The sequence below is a fragment of the Heterodontus francisci genome, chromosome 4 (assembly GCF_036365525.1).
Source record: "Heterodontus francisci isolate sHetFra1 chromosome 4, sHetFra1.hap1, whole genome shotgun sequence".
In the NCBI taxonomy this organism is placed as follows: domain Eukaryota; kingdom Metazoa; phylum Chordata; class Chondrichthyes; order Heterodontiformes; family Heterodontidae; genus Heterodontus; species Heterodontus francisci.
Genome location: NC_090374.1, coordinates 74,163,316 through 74,182,666, shown reverse-complemented (window position 1 = coordinate 74,182,666; position 19,351 = coordinate 74,163,316). Strand labels below are relative to the sequence as shown.

At 42.6% G+C, this 19,351-nt stretch overlaps 1 protein-coding gene across 1 annotated transcript in view; it reads right to left on the bottom strand.

The window, feature by feature from the left end:
- Positions 1-19,351, bottom strand: part of slf1 (SMC5-SMC6 complex localization factor 1) — a 107,637-nt gene that overhangs the window by 82,392 nt on the left and 5,894 nt on the right. The window contains exon 2 of the mRNA XM_068029715.1: positions 13,095-13,208. Within this exon, the coding sequence (XP_067885816.1) occupies positions 13,095-13,208 (114 nt within the window). The remainder of the gene's footprint in view (positions 1-13,094; positions 13,209-19,351) is intronic.

Sequence of the window (19,351 nt, the reverse complement as noted above, 5' to 3'; positions counted from 1 at the left end):
GCCTTTATAAACTTAAACAACTTCTTGCTGGGTCCAGATCTAAATTCAGATTCTTCCTGACCCAAATCTTCCCTAGATTTAAGACTACTCCTTTGTCTTAGTTCCATCTCTTTTAGACTAAATTCCCACTCTTCTCTTTCACTTTCAAGTTTTCTTATTGCTATTGCTTTTTCTTTTTCCTGCTGAAGCTCCAGTTTTTTCATTTCTCACTGGATCCTAGCCAATCCCACTGCATCACTTTCAGACCAACTACCTTCATGTCTTTCGTATTCGCTTTCTTGTTCCTCGTATTGCCCTTCATCTGTATTACCATCATCATCTTCGACCAATTCCAGATGTCAATTACCTCTGCTTTTTTGGCACCTGATTTCAATTCCAACGCCAATTTCACTGCCAATTCTTTTAATTTCTTTGTAATTGGTGTCAGATTCAGATCCCAACAATCACATTTCCAATTGATAAGATCCCAGACTCGAAAGCAATTAATCTGATGCCAAACGCAAGACCCCAATTTAAATGTTATCCCAGAGACGAGTAATTACTATGATTCCAAATGTGAGCCCTCCAGATTAGTCTGATTCTGATCCCAGACACAAGCCACCGAATTAAATATGATTCAACTGTGAGTGAGCCCACAATTAAGATATGATTCAAATCCAGAAACCCCAATTAATGTATGATTCAAATCTTGAGTGAGCCCCCAATTAATATGGTATTCAAGTCGCGGACAAGCCCCAATAAATATGTTACGACCGACCGCTCCTGTCAAAGCCCCCAATCAAAATATACGATTCGGATTGTGGTGGGACCAACGCACTGTTAATTCAAACCCGTTGTTCCACAGATCAGCTAACATATCATTTAAAACTTTCCAAATTAAAGAAAGACCCAACCAAATAGTGCCATCTATTGTCTTTAAATCAACAAATTAACTCTTTAATTAGAAGAACTAAATTCTTAAACGCTATGAAGATATAAACAACATTTAAAATAGAAAAAGTTAGAGTCCTTGCAAATCTACAGTACAATGTTGCTCGAAGTCTTCACGGGGATGTTGTTTTCCCTCTGCAGCGAATTTCAACAATTAACAACTTGCAAGCACTTTCAATGAATCGCAGAAGGTTGGTCTGCAGGTACAGCAAGTAATTAGGAAGGCAAAATGGAATTTTGTCCTTCATTGCTAAAGGGAAGGAGTTTAAAAACAGAGAGGTTATGTTGCAGCTGTATAAGGTACTGGTGAGGCCGCACCTGGGAGTACTGTGCGCAGTTTTGGTCTCCTTACTTGAGAAAGGATATACTGGCACTGGAGAGGGTGCAGAGGAGGTTCACTAGGTTGATTCCGGAGTTGAGGGGGTTGGCTTATGAGGAGAGACTGAGTAGATTGGGATTATATTCATTGGAATTCAGAAGAATGAGGGGGGATCTTATAGAAACATATAAAATCATGAAGGGAATAGATAAGATACAAGTAGAGAGGATGTTTCCACTGGCAGGTGAAGCTAGGACAAGAGGGCATAGCCTCAAGATTAGAGGGAGCAGATTTAGGACTGAATTAAGAAGGAACTTCTTCACCCAGAGGGTTGTTAATCTATGGAATTCCTTGCCCAGTGAAGTAGTTGACGCTTCTTCAGTAAACGTCTTTAAAGCTAAGGTAGATATCTTTTTGAACAATAAAAAGGAGTTAAGGGATACGGTGGGAGTGCGGGTAAGTGGATCTGAGTCCACGAAAAGATCAGCCATGATCTTATTGAATGGCGGAGCAGGCTCGAGGGGCCGGATGGCCTACTCCTGCTCCTAGGTTCTTATGATCTTATGATCTATGATCAATGGAATCAAGCTGACTTTAGCGTTTTTGAGGGATAAAAGATTGTCACAGTCTAACTTCCCTTTCTTCAATTTAAATTACCAGAGATCTCAATCTTGGCTTGATGTTTTAGAATTTTGAGAGATAATAATTAAACAGTCTCCAAATGGCTATTTCTAAGACAACGAAAATGCAGCTTCCTATAACTCCGAAAGCTGGCTGGTTCTTATAGCAATACTGATTCCTTGCAAGCCTTAAAGGCAAACCACATATTCCGGAAAAAAAACTACAGGACTGTAACATTATCATAAATCCCGTCTCAGAGTTGAGCTCATCTAGACAACTCCAGAGACTCTGGTAACTCAGAACTCTGGTTAGCATGCTCTTCCTCGGTCTTTGAACGTGTCTACGATGCCACAGAGTTGTTACATGCAGTGTTGTCATACAGCTCTCTTAGTTGATTTTGGTTTTTTGAGGAGCGCATCTAGAGGTGTCTGGACCTCTTAAGATCTGGGCCAGTCGCATATCCGAGCAACTTCGGCAGTATACCAAGTTCCCAACTCATGATTGAGGACTGACCTTCTGTCCTACTTGCAAAATCGAGCCAATTCTGGTCCTATTTGCCTGTCATACAATGCCTTCATCTTCCCTTGTTTGGAAAGCTTAGGAAAAAAAATGATGACTGGCAACATCACCAATCACTGGCATCCCTCTGGCATCTGGGTACTTGCTGCAACAAACGGAAGCCCGAGAAGAGACTTACGGTCACAATCGCCTCTTTGCGTCAAGACTCCCAGCCTTTATGACGTCCTTTACATGGACTGACCCGAGACATGAAATCTGTAGAAAATATCCAGGTCGAGCACATTGTGACAATTCGTAGATCTTGGAATACTGGAAGTCCAGAGACACCTGATCCAGTTGTATCTACTACATAAAACGTTTGAAGTAGTCATTCGGAGCTCCCATAGTTGTTCTGCAAGGTGATTGTTCCAAACTTGATTGGAGAACTATTGTAGTCAGCCTAACCGTGGTGGGTTGTACCATAGGTTCCCATTTCTTCGAGCCATACAAAGGTTATGGCACAGAAGGAGGCCATTCAGCCCATCGTGTCTGCACTGGCTGTAAAAACTAGCCTCCCATCTAATCCCACCTTCCAGCACCTGGTCCATAGCCATGCAGGTTAAAGCAATTCAGGTGCATGTCCCTTTAAGTACATGTCCTTCTGTATATGGGGAGAAAATTTGCACTTGCCCCTGTGCTAATTTTCCGTTCTTAGCTTATGCTTGCCACTCTTCTCTGGACATATAATTCCAATCATGGCAAATGCCTCAGATTGCACAATAGCATTGACACATTGATCCAAAATTAAATTATGTGAGATACTTGCTCGCTGTTTGCAAACGTGCATTCTTCATCTGTGTCTTCCTGGCAATCTGTCTCTCTGGTGACCTGATATACCTGCTAGGGCTTTAGTTGTGTGTTGGCATACCTTTTGCTGCGTTTGCTATCCTATCTTGCAGACATTCTCTCTGTATGTGCCACAATTCCTGTGTGCAGTATCTGAGCTTGGCCTTCTGCACTGCTTTGCCCAATGTCCTCGCATACCACAAGCTTTGCACTGGTCCTGGTACGTCGGACAATTGCAAATTGGGTGAGTCAGGCCACACTTGTCACAAGGCTTAGCAGACTTCAGAGCCTTGGTTAGCATACCAATTGTCATGCGCACCACCCCCCCACCCCCCACCAATTCCTTGTAACTGTTGGCACCCAGCCATGATAGCTTTAAATTTCCTTCCATCATGAAGTAGTACATCTATGGTGTGGCCTTTCTTCTTTTCTAGCATGTCTTTTCAAAAGGCTTCTATTGGGGTAAACTCAATTAATACTTCTATAATCCGTTCCAACAATTCAATATCCGTGAAGTCGCATTCTTGAGCTTTGTCTCGGCACGGTCATGCCCAGTAAAGGCATGTCCCATTCATAACTTTAAAAACGGACAGTATTCAGTGTAGAATTTTCTGGAACTGTATTTTTCTTTTGTTTTAAATGAACCATAATGGACATTAAAAGTGGACATGGGCTGCAAAGATGACCAAAGGTCAGCTGACCTTCAGCCTGTGTATTCAAAAACTGATTCACTGTTTTGAAAGGACAAAAAGACACCTTTCAGACTAAGAGGTTTCATCAATGCCCATCCTGAAACCATCAGGAGACATTCCTGAATTGAATGGATTTCTCCTGTGTTACGACCAAGGCAGGAGTAATGCACTGTTAATTCAGTCCCACCACTCCATAGGTCACAGCATATTAGTAAAGTTTCCCACCTACCGGAAAAATAGCCAAATTAGTCACTTTATGTACCTCCAGAATAAAGCACGCCAAACCAGGTTTCTTTAAACAATAACATTAACTATTAATAAACCAAGTTTTAAACAACAATTAGATGAATCTATATGTAAGAAAAGATTTCATAACTCCTTGATCTTCCTGACCCTCATGCACACACATACATACAAACGATCAACGGTTAACTGGGGAAAACGGAACTATTGACTTTAAAACAGTTTGTTAGGAGTAATAAAATAACTGGGTTGTATCTCCTGGTAGTAATTTCCTGTATTGGTGAGGTGACCCAGAGTCTCTCCAGGTGAAATTAATGAATATGGTGGGTAGGCGTTCAAGGTAGTCCGTCTGCAGCAGGCATCACATAGATCTTTCAGCAACGGGTTGTAGCAACAGGTCTATTTAAATTTTAAAGTAGCTGTCTAACAGTAGAAACTTTCTTGAGAGTTCAGAAACTTCCAAAACACAAAAGTCAACAAGATTTACTCTCAGCAAAGGAGCCTTCTCCACAGAGCACAGCAACTATAGAAATCACTCTTAAGGCAGGGATTCTTGACTGGAGGCAACAGCAACTTGCCCCACCCAAAACACAGGCTTTCTTTCTCCAAAGCAATGTTTCTCCACAGAGTGTAGCAATTCCTCCTTTCTCGGAGTCTCTTCCTCTTTGATACAGGAATTATTTTTCAAGAGAGAGTGTTTTCTGGGCTGTATTCCTGGCCAGTTTTCAACAGTAACTCCTTTAGTTGCTCAAAGCGGCCCTGGTCTATTTTACACTGCCAAAATGAAACTGAAACCCCTCAACAATCCAAATCACAAGACTGCCACAAATACTTCAGGTTGCTTGGATACAAATTGCCCTGTAGCCTGTACTCCAAACACCAAATGTCAACATTCAGACACTGTTCACTGAAAATAGCAACAGGTCTCAAAAGGCACACAGGCTTCTTTTTTGTTATTAAAAAAAACTCTCTTATGACATCTGAAACAAAGAAGGTGATTGTCTTTACCCTCCTTAGGATGAATGTCTTATAACAATAAACCAGGATGGGGCTAATCAACCTAGACCACCATATTTGGAAAAGGAACAGTGAGAAGTCACATGGTGGAGCAGCCATGATGGTCTCCTTTTAAAATACAGACTGCAGAAAAAAGCAGCAAGCAGACAAGGCAGTACCATCATGCCTGAAATAAACTGGCAGCTGTAACATCTTAAAGTCTCCAAGCCTGTTCCTTTTCAAGTCTACCAGTACAGAAAACCAACCTCCCAGCAATTAGACTACAAGCAACTAACTTCATGACCTGCTGAAAATCCACCTCTTCGGGAGAATCCTACCATGACTTTGCTATGACTCCAGCCATCGAATCCACCTAACTATGCTCCAGGAATGAAAACACATTCAGCCGGCCCAGAACACATGCCTTTCCCCCCGCAAGATGAGCCAAATCACGTGACTTACGAACTATTCCTTTGTTTGCAATTTGCAAAAGTGCACTATCCATTTTAACGGCTTTCTTTCTCGAGTGTGGGTGTGTGTGAGTGGTGAGTGAGTGAGAGACGTAGCGCTAGATTTTTGGGGTGAACGTGGGAATTACAATAATCTTTATTTAAACGCACAAACAACTGGCTGTTCAAATTGGCCATAGAGTCAAGGGTTAAGAAACACACATCTTCCACATCAAAAACACATTGATTACGGCAGTAAAGGGAAAAGATCTGGAGTTTCAGTTCTCTCTCAATTCTGTCCATAACAGCACCTTGCCACAAACTGGTTAATGGACTCATTTTGTCTTTGCTGGTAGGTCATAAGCTCATAATGTACTCGGAAGTTGACCTTCACCTTGAGTTGCTCCTCCAGGAATGTCCATAGCTTGTTGGGGTGCTTCTGATCATCAGCTGACAATCCCAACGTGTTGATCCATTGCAGGCCCTTGTTGCCCAGTGCGATCTTGATTTTCAGTCTGTTTCTCTGGTTTGCTCACTTCTTGATCCAGGAAACACAGTCCATCAGTTGTCGAAACAGTTTAAACTCAAGACGCTATGTCCGATGTCTTCCAATCCATAACTCGATACCTGAATGCCATTTTCTGGATGATCCTGCTTTTTCACACATATAAGTTTTTTCCAGTGGTTTTCTTTCCACCGGGCACAATTCATTTACAGGCTCTCCACCTCACAGGTACAACTTTCTGTTTTTTTATTTAGATAGGTTCATTTTTGCACGCGTGCCCCTTTTAAGAGTGAGCGACAACAGCTGTTGTGTGCACAACTTGTCTTTTTTTTTTAAATTGAGAAAGCAGTTTTTTCTTCTCTACAGAGAGCTGTAGCTTGCAGCCAGCAGCTGCCAAACCAATCTCTTACTTTGTGCTGGACCTGCAGTGGCACTGTTGAGCACTTCCCGCTCTTTGTGGCTTTGCACCCGCCCATGAAGCAAAAAAACCCTGGAAAATTAAAGCAGTAACGGCTGAAGTTACATCTTTTCAAACTTTTTGACCCACTGCAAGATTAGTTAAAAGCTCCGATCTCCTGGTAATTTGCCTGCTGTACTCAGAGTTTCAACACCTCATACAGAATTGCGACAGTGCAGAAGGAGACCATTCAGCCCATTGTGTCCGCACTGGCTCTCTGAAAGAGCAACTCCCTCAGTTCCATTCCCCCACTTGCTGCCCATAACCCTGCACATTCTTCCTTTTCATATAACTATTTAATTCCCTTTCGAATGCTTCCATTGAACCTGCCTCCACCATGTTCTCAGGCAACGCATTCCAGACCCGAACCACTCCCTGCGTAAAAAAGCTTTTCCTCATGTCACTTTTGCTTCTCTTACTAAATACTTTAACTTTGTGCCCTCTTGTTCTCGATCCTTTCACGAACGGGAAGAGTTTCTCTCTATCTACTCTGTCTAGAACCCCTCATGATTTTGAGTACCTCTATCAAATCACCTCTGAGTCTTCTCTTCTCCAAGGAAAATAGTCCTAACTTCTCCAATCTATCTTCATCAGAAATTCCTCATCCCTGGAACCATTCTCGTGAGTGGGTACCAACGACATAGGTAGGATTAGAAAAGAGGTTCTGCTTCGATAGTATGAGGAGCTAGGCACCAAATTGAAGAGCAGAACCTTAAGGGTAATAATCTCTGTATTATTACCGGAGTCACGTGTCAATTGGAAGAGGGAATATAAGATTAATGAAATGACTACGTGGCTCAAAGACTGGTGTGGGAGAAGTGGGTTTCGGTTCGTGGGGCACTGGCATCAATATTGAGGAAAGTGGGGGCTGTACCGTTGGAACGGTCTACACCTGGACCGTGCTGGGACCAGTGATCTAGCAAACTGTATAATTAGGGCTTTAAACTAAACAAGGGATGAGAGGGATCAAGCTTGAGTAGATATAACAAATGAAGGGGTACAGTCAAGGCAGGAGAGCAGAATAGTAATATGGGAAATGAAGGTCAGAGAATGGACAGTGAGAAAAAAACCTAAGAACAAACCAACAGTCCAGACTAGATGTGAAAGATATCAAAAAGACAAAACTAAAGGCTCTGTATCTGAATGCTGGTAGTATTCATAACAAAGTCGATGAACTGAAGTAAATAAATATAATCTGATAGCCATTACAGAGACATGGCTGCAGAATAACAGGTGCTGAATATTGAGGGTATGTGACATTCAAGAAGAATAGGAAACAAGGTAAAGGTGGAGGGGTAGCACTGTTAATCAAGAATGGCATTGGTGCAATAGTTAGAGATAACCTTGGTTCAGGAGATCAGGATGTAGAACTGGTTTGGGTGGAAATGAGGAATAGTAGGGGAAATAAGTCGCTAGTGGGAGTGGTCTACAGGCCCCCGAACAGTAATCACAATGCAGGATGAAGCATACAAGACGACATATTGGGTGCTTGTGATAAACAGACAGCAACAATCATGGGTGATTTTAATCTACATATAAACCGAAAAAATCAGATTGGCAATAGTAGCCTAGATGAGGCGTTCATAGAATGCTTTTGAGATAGTTTCTGAGAGCAGCACCTTCTGGAACCAGAGAGCAGGTTACATTAGACTTGATATTGTGTAATGCGACAAGATTAGTTAATGACCTCAGAGTAAAGGCACCTCTTGGTAGCAGTGACCACAATATGATTGAATTTTATATCCAGTTTGGAAGAGAGAAGAGTGGGTCTAAGACTAGTATTTTAAACTTGAATAAGGGCAACTATGTGGGCATGAAAGCTGAGCTAGCTGAAGTGAACTGGGTTACTATGCTTGGAGATAGATCAACAGAGAAGCAGTGGCAAACATTTAAGGGGATATTTCAGAATAAGATTATTCCTACTATAAAGAAAAATTCTAAAGAGGACCCACCATCCGTGGTTAACTAAAGAAGTTAAAGAAACCATCAAACTTAAGGAAAAGGCACATAATTGCGCAAAGATGAGTGGCAGTTCAGATGATTGGTCAGAATATAAAAAACCGCAGAGAATGGCTAATTTCTTTCTCTTGATTAACCTTTTAGAGTATGAGAGGAAGCTAGTGTTATGACCAGGTGAGAAAGTAGTCTTTCAGCCTTCACATGGTCTTACTGCAACAGGGTTTAATTTTTAAACACATTGTGCTTTGAGCTCCCCTTTAGTGAATCCTTGTTCACTGCTTTCCAATTATAAGGCGAAGAAAGGAGCACAAACAAGCTTTCTTAGGTTTAAAGAAGAAGTGAAGTTTATTAAAACTTACCTACGGATACACACCGCACCCCACGCTAGCATGCATACGTGATACGCACATGCAAATAGAGACAGAAAAGAGAAGAAAAATAGACAGGTTTGAGACAATCTCTGAAGAGGGGTTTCTGTTACCATGCCTTGAGCTCGCTGTAGTCCTTGCTTGTAGGTAGATCTTGCTTTTCGTTGGGGCCCAGTATTCTTCTTAAACCTTGTTCACTGTAGGAGACCTTTCCCTCATGGGGTTCATATGTCTTCAGCGGTTTTCAGTTCCATGGGAAAGAGATGGAAGCAGACAGGAGAGGCTGTGGCAAGCCAGCCACAAGAGGTCTTGTCAGTCCAGGAGCAAACAGTTTTTCCAATTTAAGTTTTCTGTGGCCAATTTAAAACTCCCCTAGTTGGCCAGCAGGTGGTCACGTGACTGACTGGTTTGACCAGGTCTCTTCTGTGTATTGGGATCATCTTAGTCAACCTGGAATGTTAGTTCCCCCACTTTCAACATCTGGTAATCAAAAGTCCATTGTGGATCGAATGGGTCCGGGCATGCACTTTTGTCCTTTTTTAAGCACTGTCTATAAATATGCGAATGTCTTTCCAGTCAAGGGTCTGTTTTTAAAAAAAAAGTTCTTTCTTTACTCCAGCAACAGTTTAAAATCAATGTTCACGTGGCAAAATTAATATGCCTCATTCTTGGCAGGTGGGGCTTGCATGACACTAGCTAGAAATTTAAAAACGGATAGCAAGAGTTTTTAAAAAGGAAAAAAGTGAAGTGAGTGTTGGTTTTCTAGAGAGCGAGAATGGGGAGCTAATAGTAGATAATAAGGAAATGGTGGATGCAATGAACAAATAGTTTGCCTCCGTCTTCACTACAGAGGATACAAAAAACATTCCGGCAACAGCTGTAAATCAGGAGGTGAAAGGAAGAGAGGAACTTGGTGAAATTACAATCACCAGGGAAGCAGTACTGACCAAACTGATGAAGCTGCGGGTTAACAAGTGCCCAGGTCCTGATGGACTTCATCATAGGGTCTTAAAAGAGGTGTCTAATGAGGTAGTAGATGCGTTGGTGTTAATTTTTCAATATTTACTAGATTCTGGAAAGGTTCCATCAGACTGGAAAGTAGCAAATATAACCCCTCTATTCAAGAAGGCGGAGACACGGAAAACAGGTAACTATAGGCCAGTTAGCTAGACGTCTGTCGTGGGGAAGGTGTCAGAATTGATCATTAAGGAGGCTATAGCTGGGCACTTAGAAAAACTCAAGGTAATCGGGAATAGTCAGCATGGTTTTGTGAAAGGGAAATCACGATTAACTAATTTGTTGGAGTTCTTTGAAGGAGTAACATGTGCTGTGGATAAAGGGGAGCCTGTTGACGGACTGTACTTGGATTTCCAGAAGGTATTTGACAAGGTGTCACATAAAAAGTTATTGCGCAAAGTAGAAGCTCATGGCTTAAGGGATACCATATTAGCATGGATAGAAAATTGGCTGGCTGGCAGAAAACAGAGCATGCAGAAATGGGTCCTTGTCTAATTGGGAGGATGTGACAAGTGGAGTCCCGCAGGGATCTGTGCTGGGGCCTCAACTTTTTATAATTTATATCAATGACTTAGATGAGGGGAGTGATGGCATGGTAGCTAAATTTGCAGATGACACAAAGATAGGTAGGAAAGTATGTTGTGAAGAGTACATAAGGAGCTTGCGGACCGATATAGATAGGTTGAGTGAGTGGTCAAACATCTGGCAGATGGAGTATAATGTGGGAAAATGTGAAGATGTTCACTTTGCCAGGAAGAATAAAAAAAAGCAGAGTATTACTTAAACGGAGCACAACTGCAGAATTCCCAAGTGCAGAGGGATCTAAGTGTTCTAGTGCAGGAGTCATAAAAAGTTACTATGCAGGTACAGCAAGTAATAAAGACAAATGGAATGTTATCCTTTATTACAAGATGAATTGAAAATATAAGTAAAGATGTTATGCTTCAGTTATACAGGGCATTGGTGAGACCACATCTTGAATACTGTGTGCAGTTTTGGTCTTATTTAAGGAAGGATGTAAATGCATTGGAGCAGTTCAGAGGAGGTTTACTAGATTGATACCTGGAATGAGTGGGTTGCCTTATGAAGAAAGGTTGGACAGACTGGGCTTGTTTTCACTGGAGTTTAGAAGAGTGAGGGGAGACTTGAATGAAGTTTATAAGATCCTGAACAGTTTAGACAAGGTGGTGTGGAGAGGATGTTTCCTCTTGTGGGTGAGTCCAGGGCGGCACAGTGGCTCGCACCGCAGCCTCACAGCTCCAGCGACCCGGGTTCAGTTCTGGGTACTGCCTGTGCGGAGTTTGCAAGTTCTCCCTGTGTCTGCGTGGGTTTCCTCCGAGTGCTCCGGTTTCCTCCCACCTCCAAAAGACTTGTAGGTTGATAGGTAAATTGGCCATTGTAAATTGCCCCTAGTGTAGGTAAGTGGTAGGAGAATGGTGGGGATGTGGTAGAGAATATGGGATTAATGTCGGATTAGTATAAATGGGTGGTTGTTGGTCGGCACAGACTCGGTGGGCCGAAGGGCCTGTTTCAGTGCTGTATCTCGAAATAAAAAATAAATAAATAACTAGGGGGCATTGTTTGAAAATTAGGGGTCACCCTTTTAGGACAGAGATGAGGAGAAATTGTTTCTCTCAGAGGGTTGTGCGCCTTTGGAACACTCTGCCTCAGAAGGAGGTGGAGGCGGGGTCATTGAATATTTTTAAGGCGGATGTAGACAGATTCTTGTTAGGCAATGGAACCAAGGGTTATCGGGGGTAGATGGGAGTGTGGAATTCGAAACATAAACAGATCAGGCATGATCTTATTGAATGGAGGAACAGACTCAAGGGGCCAAATGGCCAACTTTTGCTCCTAATTCATATGTGTGTATCTTAGCTGATATAAATAATCTAAACTTTAAGATTGTTGCGAGTTTCTTTTACTACACAGTAACACTGGACAAAAATTTATAATACTATTTCCTGAAGCTTACCTGAGCCAATACATGTACTGGGGGCAAAAAGCAATCCCTCCTTCCCCCTCTGGATTGAATTCCCATTCTTACCAAATTCCTGACTTTTGCACTATATTTGCATTGCACTCTTTTCACAATCACTATGTTAGCAGATACTGCTTATTTCATACAACTTTTTGAGCCACATCCAACTTACAAGTGCTGACTCATATTCATGCACAATTACCACTTATTCAAAGAATCATTTAGAGCTGATTGACAGTTAACTGTCACTGACTGACATTTTCTGTTATCTAGCTTGCAGTTTCTAAAGTTCTAAAAAATTCAAAATGTTAAACTGAATATCAAACGTTGGATGAGCTACAACCTTCTGTAGCTCAACACTAGCAAGAGCAAAGCTAATGTGTTCAATTCCTCCAAGAAGCTCTGCCTTAGCTTTGATGTCATGAGACACACAGTCCTGCTGAGCCTCAAACCTATATCCCCACCTTACAGCCGACTCATGCCACAAAAGCACCCATTCAGGAATATCACTTCTCAGAGCCTTCAACCATCTGCCCTCAACTATCTACAACTCTTTCAAAATCACTTCCTTCAGCGGTGCATACAGGTCACCTCTCCTCATTTCTCCAAGTATCCACTTGACTCAATAAATAGCATTGTCACCTAAGAGCAGAAAGTTGTGGGTTCACTCCCTATTACAGGACTTTAGCACATAATCGAGACTAACAACTTCAGTGCAACACTGAGGAAATACTGCATTGCTGGACGTGCCAGATTTTGGATGAGACACTGAACTGAAGCCTCTCTGCTGGTTATGCTGATGTAAAAGGTAGAACAGTAGGGGAGTTTTTCCTGTTGTGCTGGCCAACTTCCCTCAATCAGCATTGAGAAAAGATAAATTAGTTATTCATCCTTTGTGGAACTTTGTTGTGTGCAAATTGGCTGCCACATTTGACATTTAGAAAAGAAGTTCACTAGATTTGAAGACCTTTGAAACACCAAGAGAGCAAATGGTGCTCCATAAACTTTACTTTTACTTATGGCATTGGTTAAACGTGGATGGTGTTTCAAAAGCTGTTAGTCAATAGAAACTAAGAGGACAAGAAAATAAGAGAACAAAAGCACTGTATTCTAGTTACCAATGGATTTTTTTCAAAAATCAAACATTAAAAGATTAAACCAGCTAAAAAGATACAGTTTTCAATACCATTTAGTCTAATTACTTAGGACTTACCTGTTCACGAAAATAAATGCAGTCTAGCTGAGTAAGTAATTTGACAAGGGCCCCTTTTTCGGAATGTTTGAATCCTGTCAACTGTATGATAGGTTTCTGTATTAGTCCAGCCATCTGTGCAGGAAAAGTAGAATTAGTATGCACAAGATCACATTCATTCTTTTTTTGCAAATGTCAATTTTTTTGGTAGAGGACGTGGATATATTAAAGAACACAAAAAGATAACTCATCTCAGAGCTTCGGGCTATGGCCGCTAAAGGCACGGCCACAAGTGGTGGACCAGATAAAAATCAGGGATGCTCAAAAGGCCAGAACTGGAAGAGTGCAGATATCTCAGAGACTTGTTGGGTTCGAGATTACAGAGATAGGGAGGGGTGAGGCCATGAAGATGAGAATTTTAAAAATCTATGCATTGCTTAACTGGGAGCCAATGTAGCTAAGTGAGCAAAGAGGTGACGGGCAATGTTTCTGTAAAATTTCATTGTTGTGTGCAGTTTTTTCAATGCACTGTACCTTTACATTTTTTTTTTTGCACAGCATATATACACAGTACTTAACCCAGAGCAAAGCCTGCACAGTACCTTCCAGACTGCTGCACATGCACTCAGCTGAGAAGGAACAGTGGCGATGGGTAAACAAGACCTGGCACGAGTAAGGACACAGGCACCAGAGTTTTGGATAACCTCAAGTTTACAGAGGGTAGAATATGGGAGACTGGCCATGAGGACCTTGGAATAAGGGAATTAATATCAACAGAGAAAAAGTACTGGAGAAACGTAAGGGAACAAAAGACGAAAAATCCCCAGGACCTGATTGCCTTCAGCCTAGGATTCTAAAAGAGGAAGCTGCAGCAATAGTGAATGCACTGGTTATGATTTTCCCAAATTTCCGAGAATCTAGAACACTCCCAGCGGATTGGAACTCAAACGTAACACCGCTATTCAAGAAAGGAGGGAGAGAGAAAACAGGGAACTATAGGTCAGTTAGCCTGACATCAGTTGTCAAGAAATGCTGGAATCCATTATTAAGGAAATCTTAACAATGCACTGAGAGAATACATACATACATATAAATTTGGATCAGGAGTAGGCTATTCGGTCTCTTGAACCTGCTTCGCCATTTGATAAGATTATGGCTGATCTGATTATGGCCTCAACTCTACTTTTCTGTCTGCCCTCCCCACAGCCCTTGATTATAGTATGATCAGACTAAGTCAACATGGCTTTACAAAAGGGAAATTGTGTTTGACAAAATTAGAATATTTTTGAGGATGTAAATAGTAGGGTAAATAAACAGGAACTAGTAGGTGCAATATACTGCGATTTCCAAAAGGCATTAGATAAGGTGCTACACAAAATGTTAACATGCAAGATAAGGGCACATGGAGTTGGAGGGGGTTAAGATATTAGCATGGATGAACATACAACTTAGGAGAAGGTGTAGGCCACTCGAGCCTGCTCCGCCATTCAATAGGTTCATGGCTAAACTAATTACTCCACATTCCCGCCTACACCCGACAACCTTTCACCCCCTTGCTTATCAAGAATCTGTCTACCTCTCCCTTAAAAATATTCAAAGACTCTGAATCCACCACCTGGAAGGGAGCTCCAAAGATGCATGACCCTCAGAAAAAAAAAATCCTCCTCATCTCAATGACTCCTAGTTCAAGATTCACTCACAAGGGGAAATATCTTTTCCACATCCACCCTGTCAAGGGCCCTCAGGATCTTCTATGTTTCAATCAAGTCGCCTCTTACTCTAAATTCCAATGGCTAGAAGCCTAGCCTGTCCAATCTTTCCTCATAACTCAGCTCGCCCATTCCAGATATTAGTCTAGTAAACATTCTCATCCTTCCTTAAATATGGAGACCAAAAGTAATGGGACCCAAAGTAGTAGTCTGTCCAATGAGATAGTTGAGGCAAATGTAGAGGTTAAAGCTAGCAAGTCCAATAGGCAGGCCGGGCAGGGGCAGGACAGGGAGCGTGGAAGGTCTGGTAGGCTAAACTGCATTTACTTTAATGCAAGAAGCCTGACAGGTAAGGCAGATGAACTCAGAGCATGGATTGGTACATGGGATTGTGCTATTATAGCTATTATGGAAACGTGGTTGAGGGACGGGCAGGACTGGCAGCTCAATGTTCCGGGGTACCGATCCTTCCAGCTTGACAGAGGTGGAGGAGTTGCACTATTGATTGGGGAGGACATCACGGCAGTACTTAGAGAGGATATCCTAGGGGGAATGTCCAGTGAGGCAATATGGGTAGAACTTAGAAATAAGAAAGGGGTGATCACTTTGATGGGATTATACTATAGGCCCCCCAATAGTCAGAGGGAAGTGGAGGAGCATATATGTAGGGAAATCACAGATAGGTGCAGGAATTATAGGGTTGATTTTAACTTCCATAATATTGACTGGGACTGCCTTAGTGCTAATGGATCAGATGGGGAAGAATTTGTTAAGTGTGTCCAGGATAGTTTTCTGAAGCAGTATGTGGATGGCCCTACTAGAGAAGGGGCTACACTCGACCTCCTCTTAGAAAATGAGGATAACAGGTGGTTGATGTGTCAGTGGGGGAGCACTTTGGGACCAGTGACCATAACTCTATTAGCTTCAAGATAGTTATGGAAAAGGATAGGACTGGTCCTCAGGTTGAAGTCCTAAATTGGAGGAAGGCTAATTTCAATGGCATCAGACAGGAACTCTTAAAAGTTGTATGGGAGAGGCTGTTTACAGGTAAAGGGACGTCTGGCAAGTGGGAGGCTTTTAAAAGTGAGATAGGAAGAGTTCAGGGCTGGTATGTTCCTGTTAGATGGAAGGGCAAGGCTGGCAAGTTTAGGGACCCTTGGTTGACGAGGGATATTGAGGGTCTGGTCAGGACAAAGAAGGAGGCATATGTCAAGTATAGGCAGCTGGGATCCAGTGAGTCCCTCGAGGAGTATAGGGGATGTAGGACTACACTTAAGGAGGAAATTAGGAGGGCGAAAAGGGGACATGAGATTTCCCTGACAGATAAGATAAAGGAGAATCCTAAAAGATTCTATAAGTATATTAAGAGTAAAAGGGTAGCTAGGGAGAGAGTAGGTCCCCTTAAGGATCAGTGTGGCAATCTGTGTGGAGCCACAGGAAATGGGTGAGGTCTTAAATGAATATTTCTCGTCCGTATTTACCGTGGAGAAGGTCATGGAAACTAGTGAGTTCAAGGGAGGGAACACAGATATCCTGGAGCATATCAACATTACAAAGGAGGTGGTGTTGGAGGTATTGAAGCGCATTAAGGTGGATAAATCCCCAGGGCCTGACCAGATGTATCCTAGGATGCTATGGGAAGCAAGGGAAGAGATTGCTGGGGCCCTGGCAGAGATTTTTGCATCATAGAGCCTTACATCAGTGGTGGGAAAGTTATTGGAAGGGATTCCGAAAGACAGGATTTATATGCATCTGGAAAGGCATGGTCTGATTCGGGATAGTCAGCATGGCTTTGTGCGTGGGAAATCATGTCTCACGAATTTGATTAAGTTTTTCAAAGAGGCGATCAAGAGGATTGATGAGGGCAGGGCGATGGACGTTGTCTACATGGACTGTAGCAAGGCCTTTGACAAGGTCCTGCATGGTAGGCTGGTCCAGAAAGTTCGAACACATGGGATTCAGGGTGAGCTAGCAAATTGGATACAAAATTGGCTTGGTGATAGCAGGCAGAGGGTGGTAGTGGAGGGTTGTTTTTCAGATTGGAGGCCGGTGACCAGTGGTGTGCCGCAGGGATCGGTGCTGGGCCCTCTGTTGTCTGTCACATATATTAATGACTTGGATGTGAATGTAAAGGGCATGATTAGTAAGTTTGCAGATGACACCAAAATTGGTGGTATAGTAGACAGTGAAGAAGGCTGTCTAAGCTAAAAACAGGTTATAGATCAACTGGGAAAGTGGGCAAGAGAGTGGCAAATGGAATTTAACGCAGACAAATGTGAAGTGATGAATTTTGGGAAGTTAAACCAGGGCAGGACATATACAGTGAATGGCAGGGCCCTGAGGTGTGTTCTTGAGCAGAGAGACCTTGGGGTGCAAGTACATAGTTCCCCGAAAGTGGCAAAGAAGGTGTATGGCATGCTTGCCTTCAATCGGCCGAGGCATTGAGTACAAGAGTTGGGACGTCATGTTACAGTTGTACATAAAGTTGGTTAGGCCGCATTTGGAGTACTGTGCGCAGTTCTGGTCTCCGCATTACAGGAACGATGTGATTAAGCTAGAGAGGGTGCAGAAATGACTCACAAGGATTTTGCCTGGTTTGGAGGGGTGGAGTTATAAAGAGAGATTGGATAGGCTGGGTCTGTTTTCCCTGGAGCGAAGGAGGCTGAGAGGGGCAAATGATGGAGGTATATAAAATTATGAGGGGCATAGATAGCCAGAGTCTGGAGTTTTTTGAGGATGTAACTAGTAGAATAGATAAGGGAGAACCAGTGGATGCGGCGTATTTGGATTTTCAGAAGGCTTTTGATAAGGTCCCACATAAGAGGTTAGTGTGCAAAATTAAAGCACATGGGATTGGGAGTAATATACTGGCATGGATTGAGAATTGGCTGACAGACAGGAAACAAAGTGTAGGAATAAATGGGTCTTTTTCCAGGTGGCAAGCAGCGACTAGTGGGGTACCGCAGGGATCAGTGTTTGGGCCCCAGCTATCCACAATATATATTAATGACTTGGGTGAGGGAACTAAATGTGACATTTCCAAGCTTGCAGATGACACAAAGCTGGGGGGCGGGGGGGGGGGGGGGGGGTAGAATGTGAGCTGTGAGGAGGATGCAAAGAGGCTCCAATGTGATCTGAAGAAGTTGGGTGAGTGGGCAAATGTATGGCAGATGCAGTATAACATGGATAAATGTGAGGTTATCCACCTTGGTTGTAAAAACAGAAAGGCAGATTATCTGAATGGTGATAGATTGGGAAAGGAGCAGGTGCAACGAGACCTGGGTGGCCTTGTCCACCAGTTGCTGAAAGCAAGCATTCAGGTGCAGCAAGCAGTTAGGAAGGCAAATGGTATGTTGGCCTTCATTGCAAGAGGATTTGAGTACAGGAGCAAGGATGTCTTACTGCAGTTACACAGTGCCTTGGTGAGACCACATCTGGAGTATGGTGTGCAGTTTTGGTCTCCTTATCTGAGGATGGATGTTCTTGCTATGCAGGGAGTGCAGTAAAGGTTCACCAGACTGATTCCTGGGATGGCAGGATTGATGTATGAGGAGAGATTTGGTCGACTAGGCTGATAGAGTTCAGAAGAATGAGAGGGGATCTCATAGAAACTTATAAAATTCTAACAGGACTGGACAGACTAGATGCAGGGAGGATGTTCCCGATGGCTGGGGAGTCCAGAACCAGGGGTCACAGACTCACGATACGGGCTATGCCATTCAGAACCGAGATGAGGAGGTTTCTTCACTCAGAGGGTGGTGAACCTGTGGAATTCTCTACTGCAGAAGGCAGTGGAGCCCAAGTCATTAAATATATTCAAGAAGGAGATAGATATATTTCTTAATGCCAAAGGAATCAAGGGATATGGGAAGAAAGCAGGCACAGGGTACTGAATTAGACGATCAGCCATGATCTTTTTTGAATGGCAGAGCAAGTCTGACAGGCCGAATGGCCTACTCCTGCTCCTATTTTCTATATTTCTGTCTCCATCCGTTTTTGAATAAAGGAATTACATTCGCTATTTTCCAATTTAACAGACCTTGCCCAAATCTAGGGAATTTTGGAAAATTAAAACCAACGCATCAACTATCTCACCAGCCACTTCTTTTAACACCCTAGGATGAAGCCCATCAGGTCCCGGGGACTTGTCAGCCTGCAGCTCCAACAATTTGTTCCGTACTCATTCCCTGGTGATTGTAATTTTCTTGAGTTCCTCCCTCCCTTCCCTTTCCTACTTTACAGCTATTTCTGGGGTGTTACTTCTATCCTCTATGCAAAATACCTGTCCAATTCATCTGCCATCTCCTTATTTTCCATTATTAATTCCCCAGACTCACTTTCGATAGGACCAATGCTCACTTTGTTAACTCTTCTCTTTTTTAAATATCTATAGAAACACTTACTATCTGTCTTTATATTTCTAGCAACTTTCTCTCGTACTCCAATTTCACCTGCCTTAACAATCTTTTAGTCATTCTTTGCTGTTTTTATATTCTGTCCAAACTTCTGACCTGCCACCCATCTTTGCGTTAGTTGGAGGATTGGTTAACAGAGAGTGGGGATGAATCG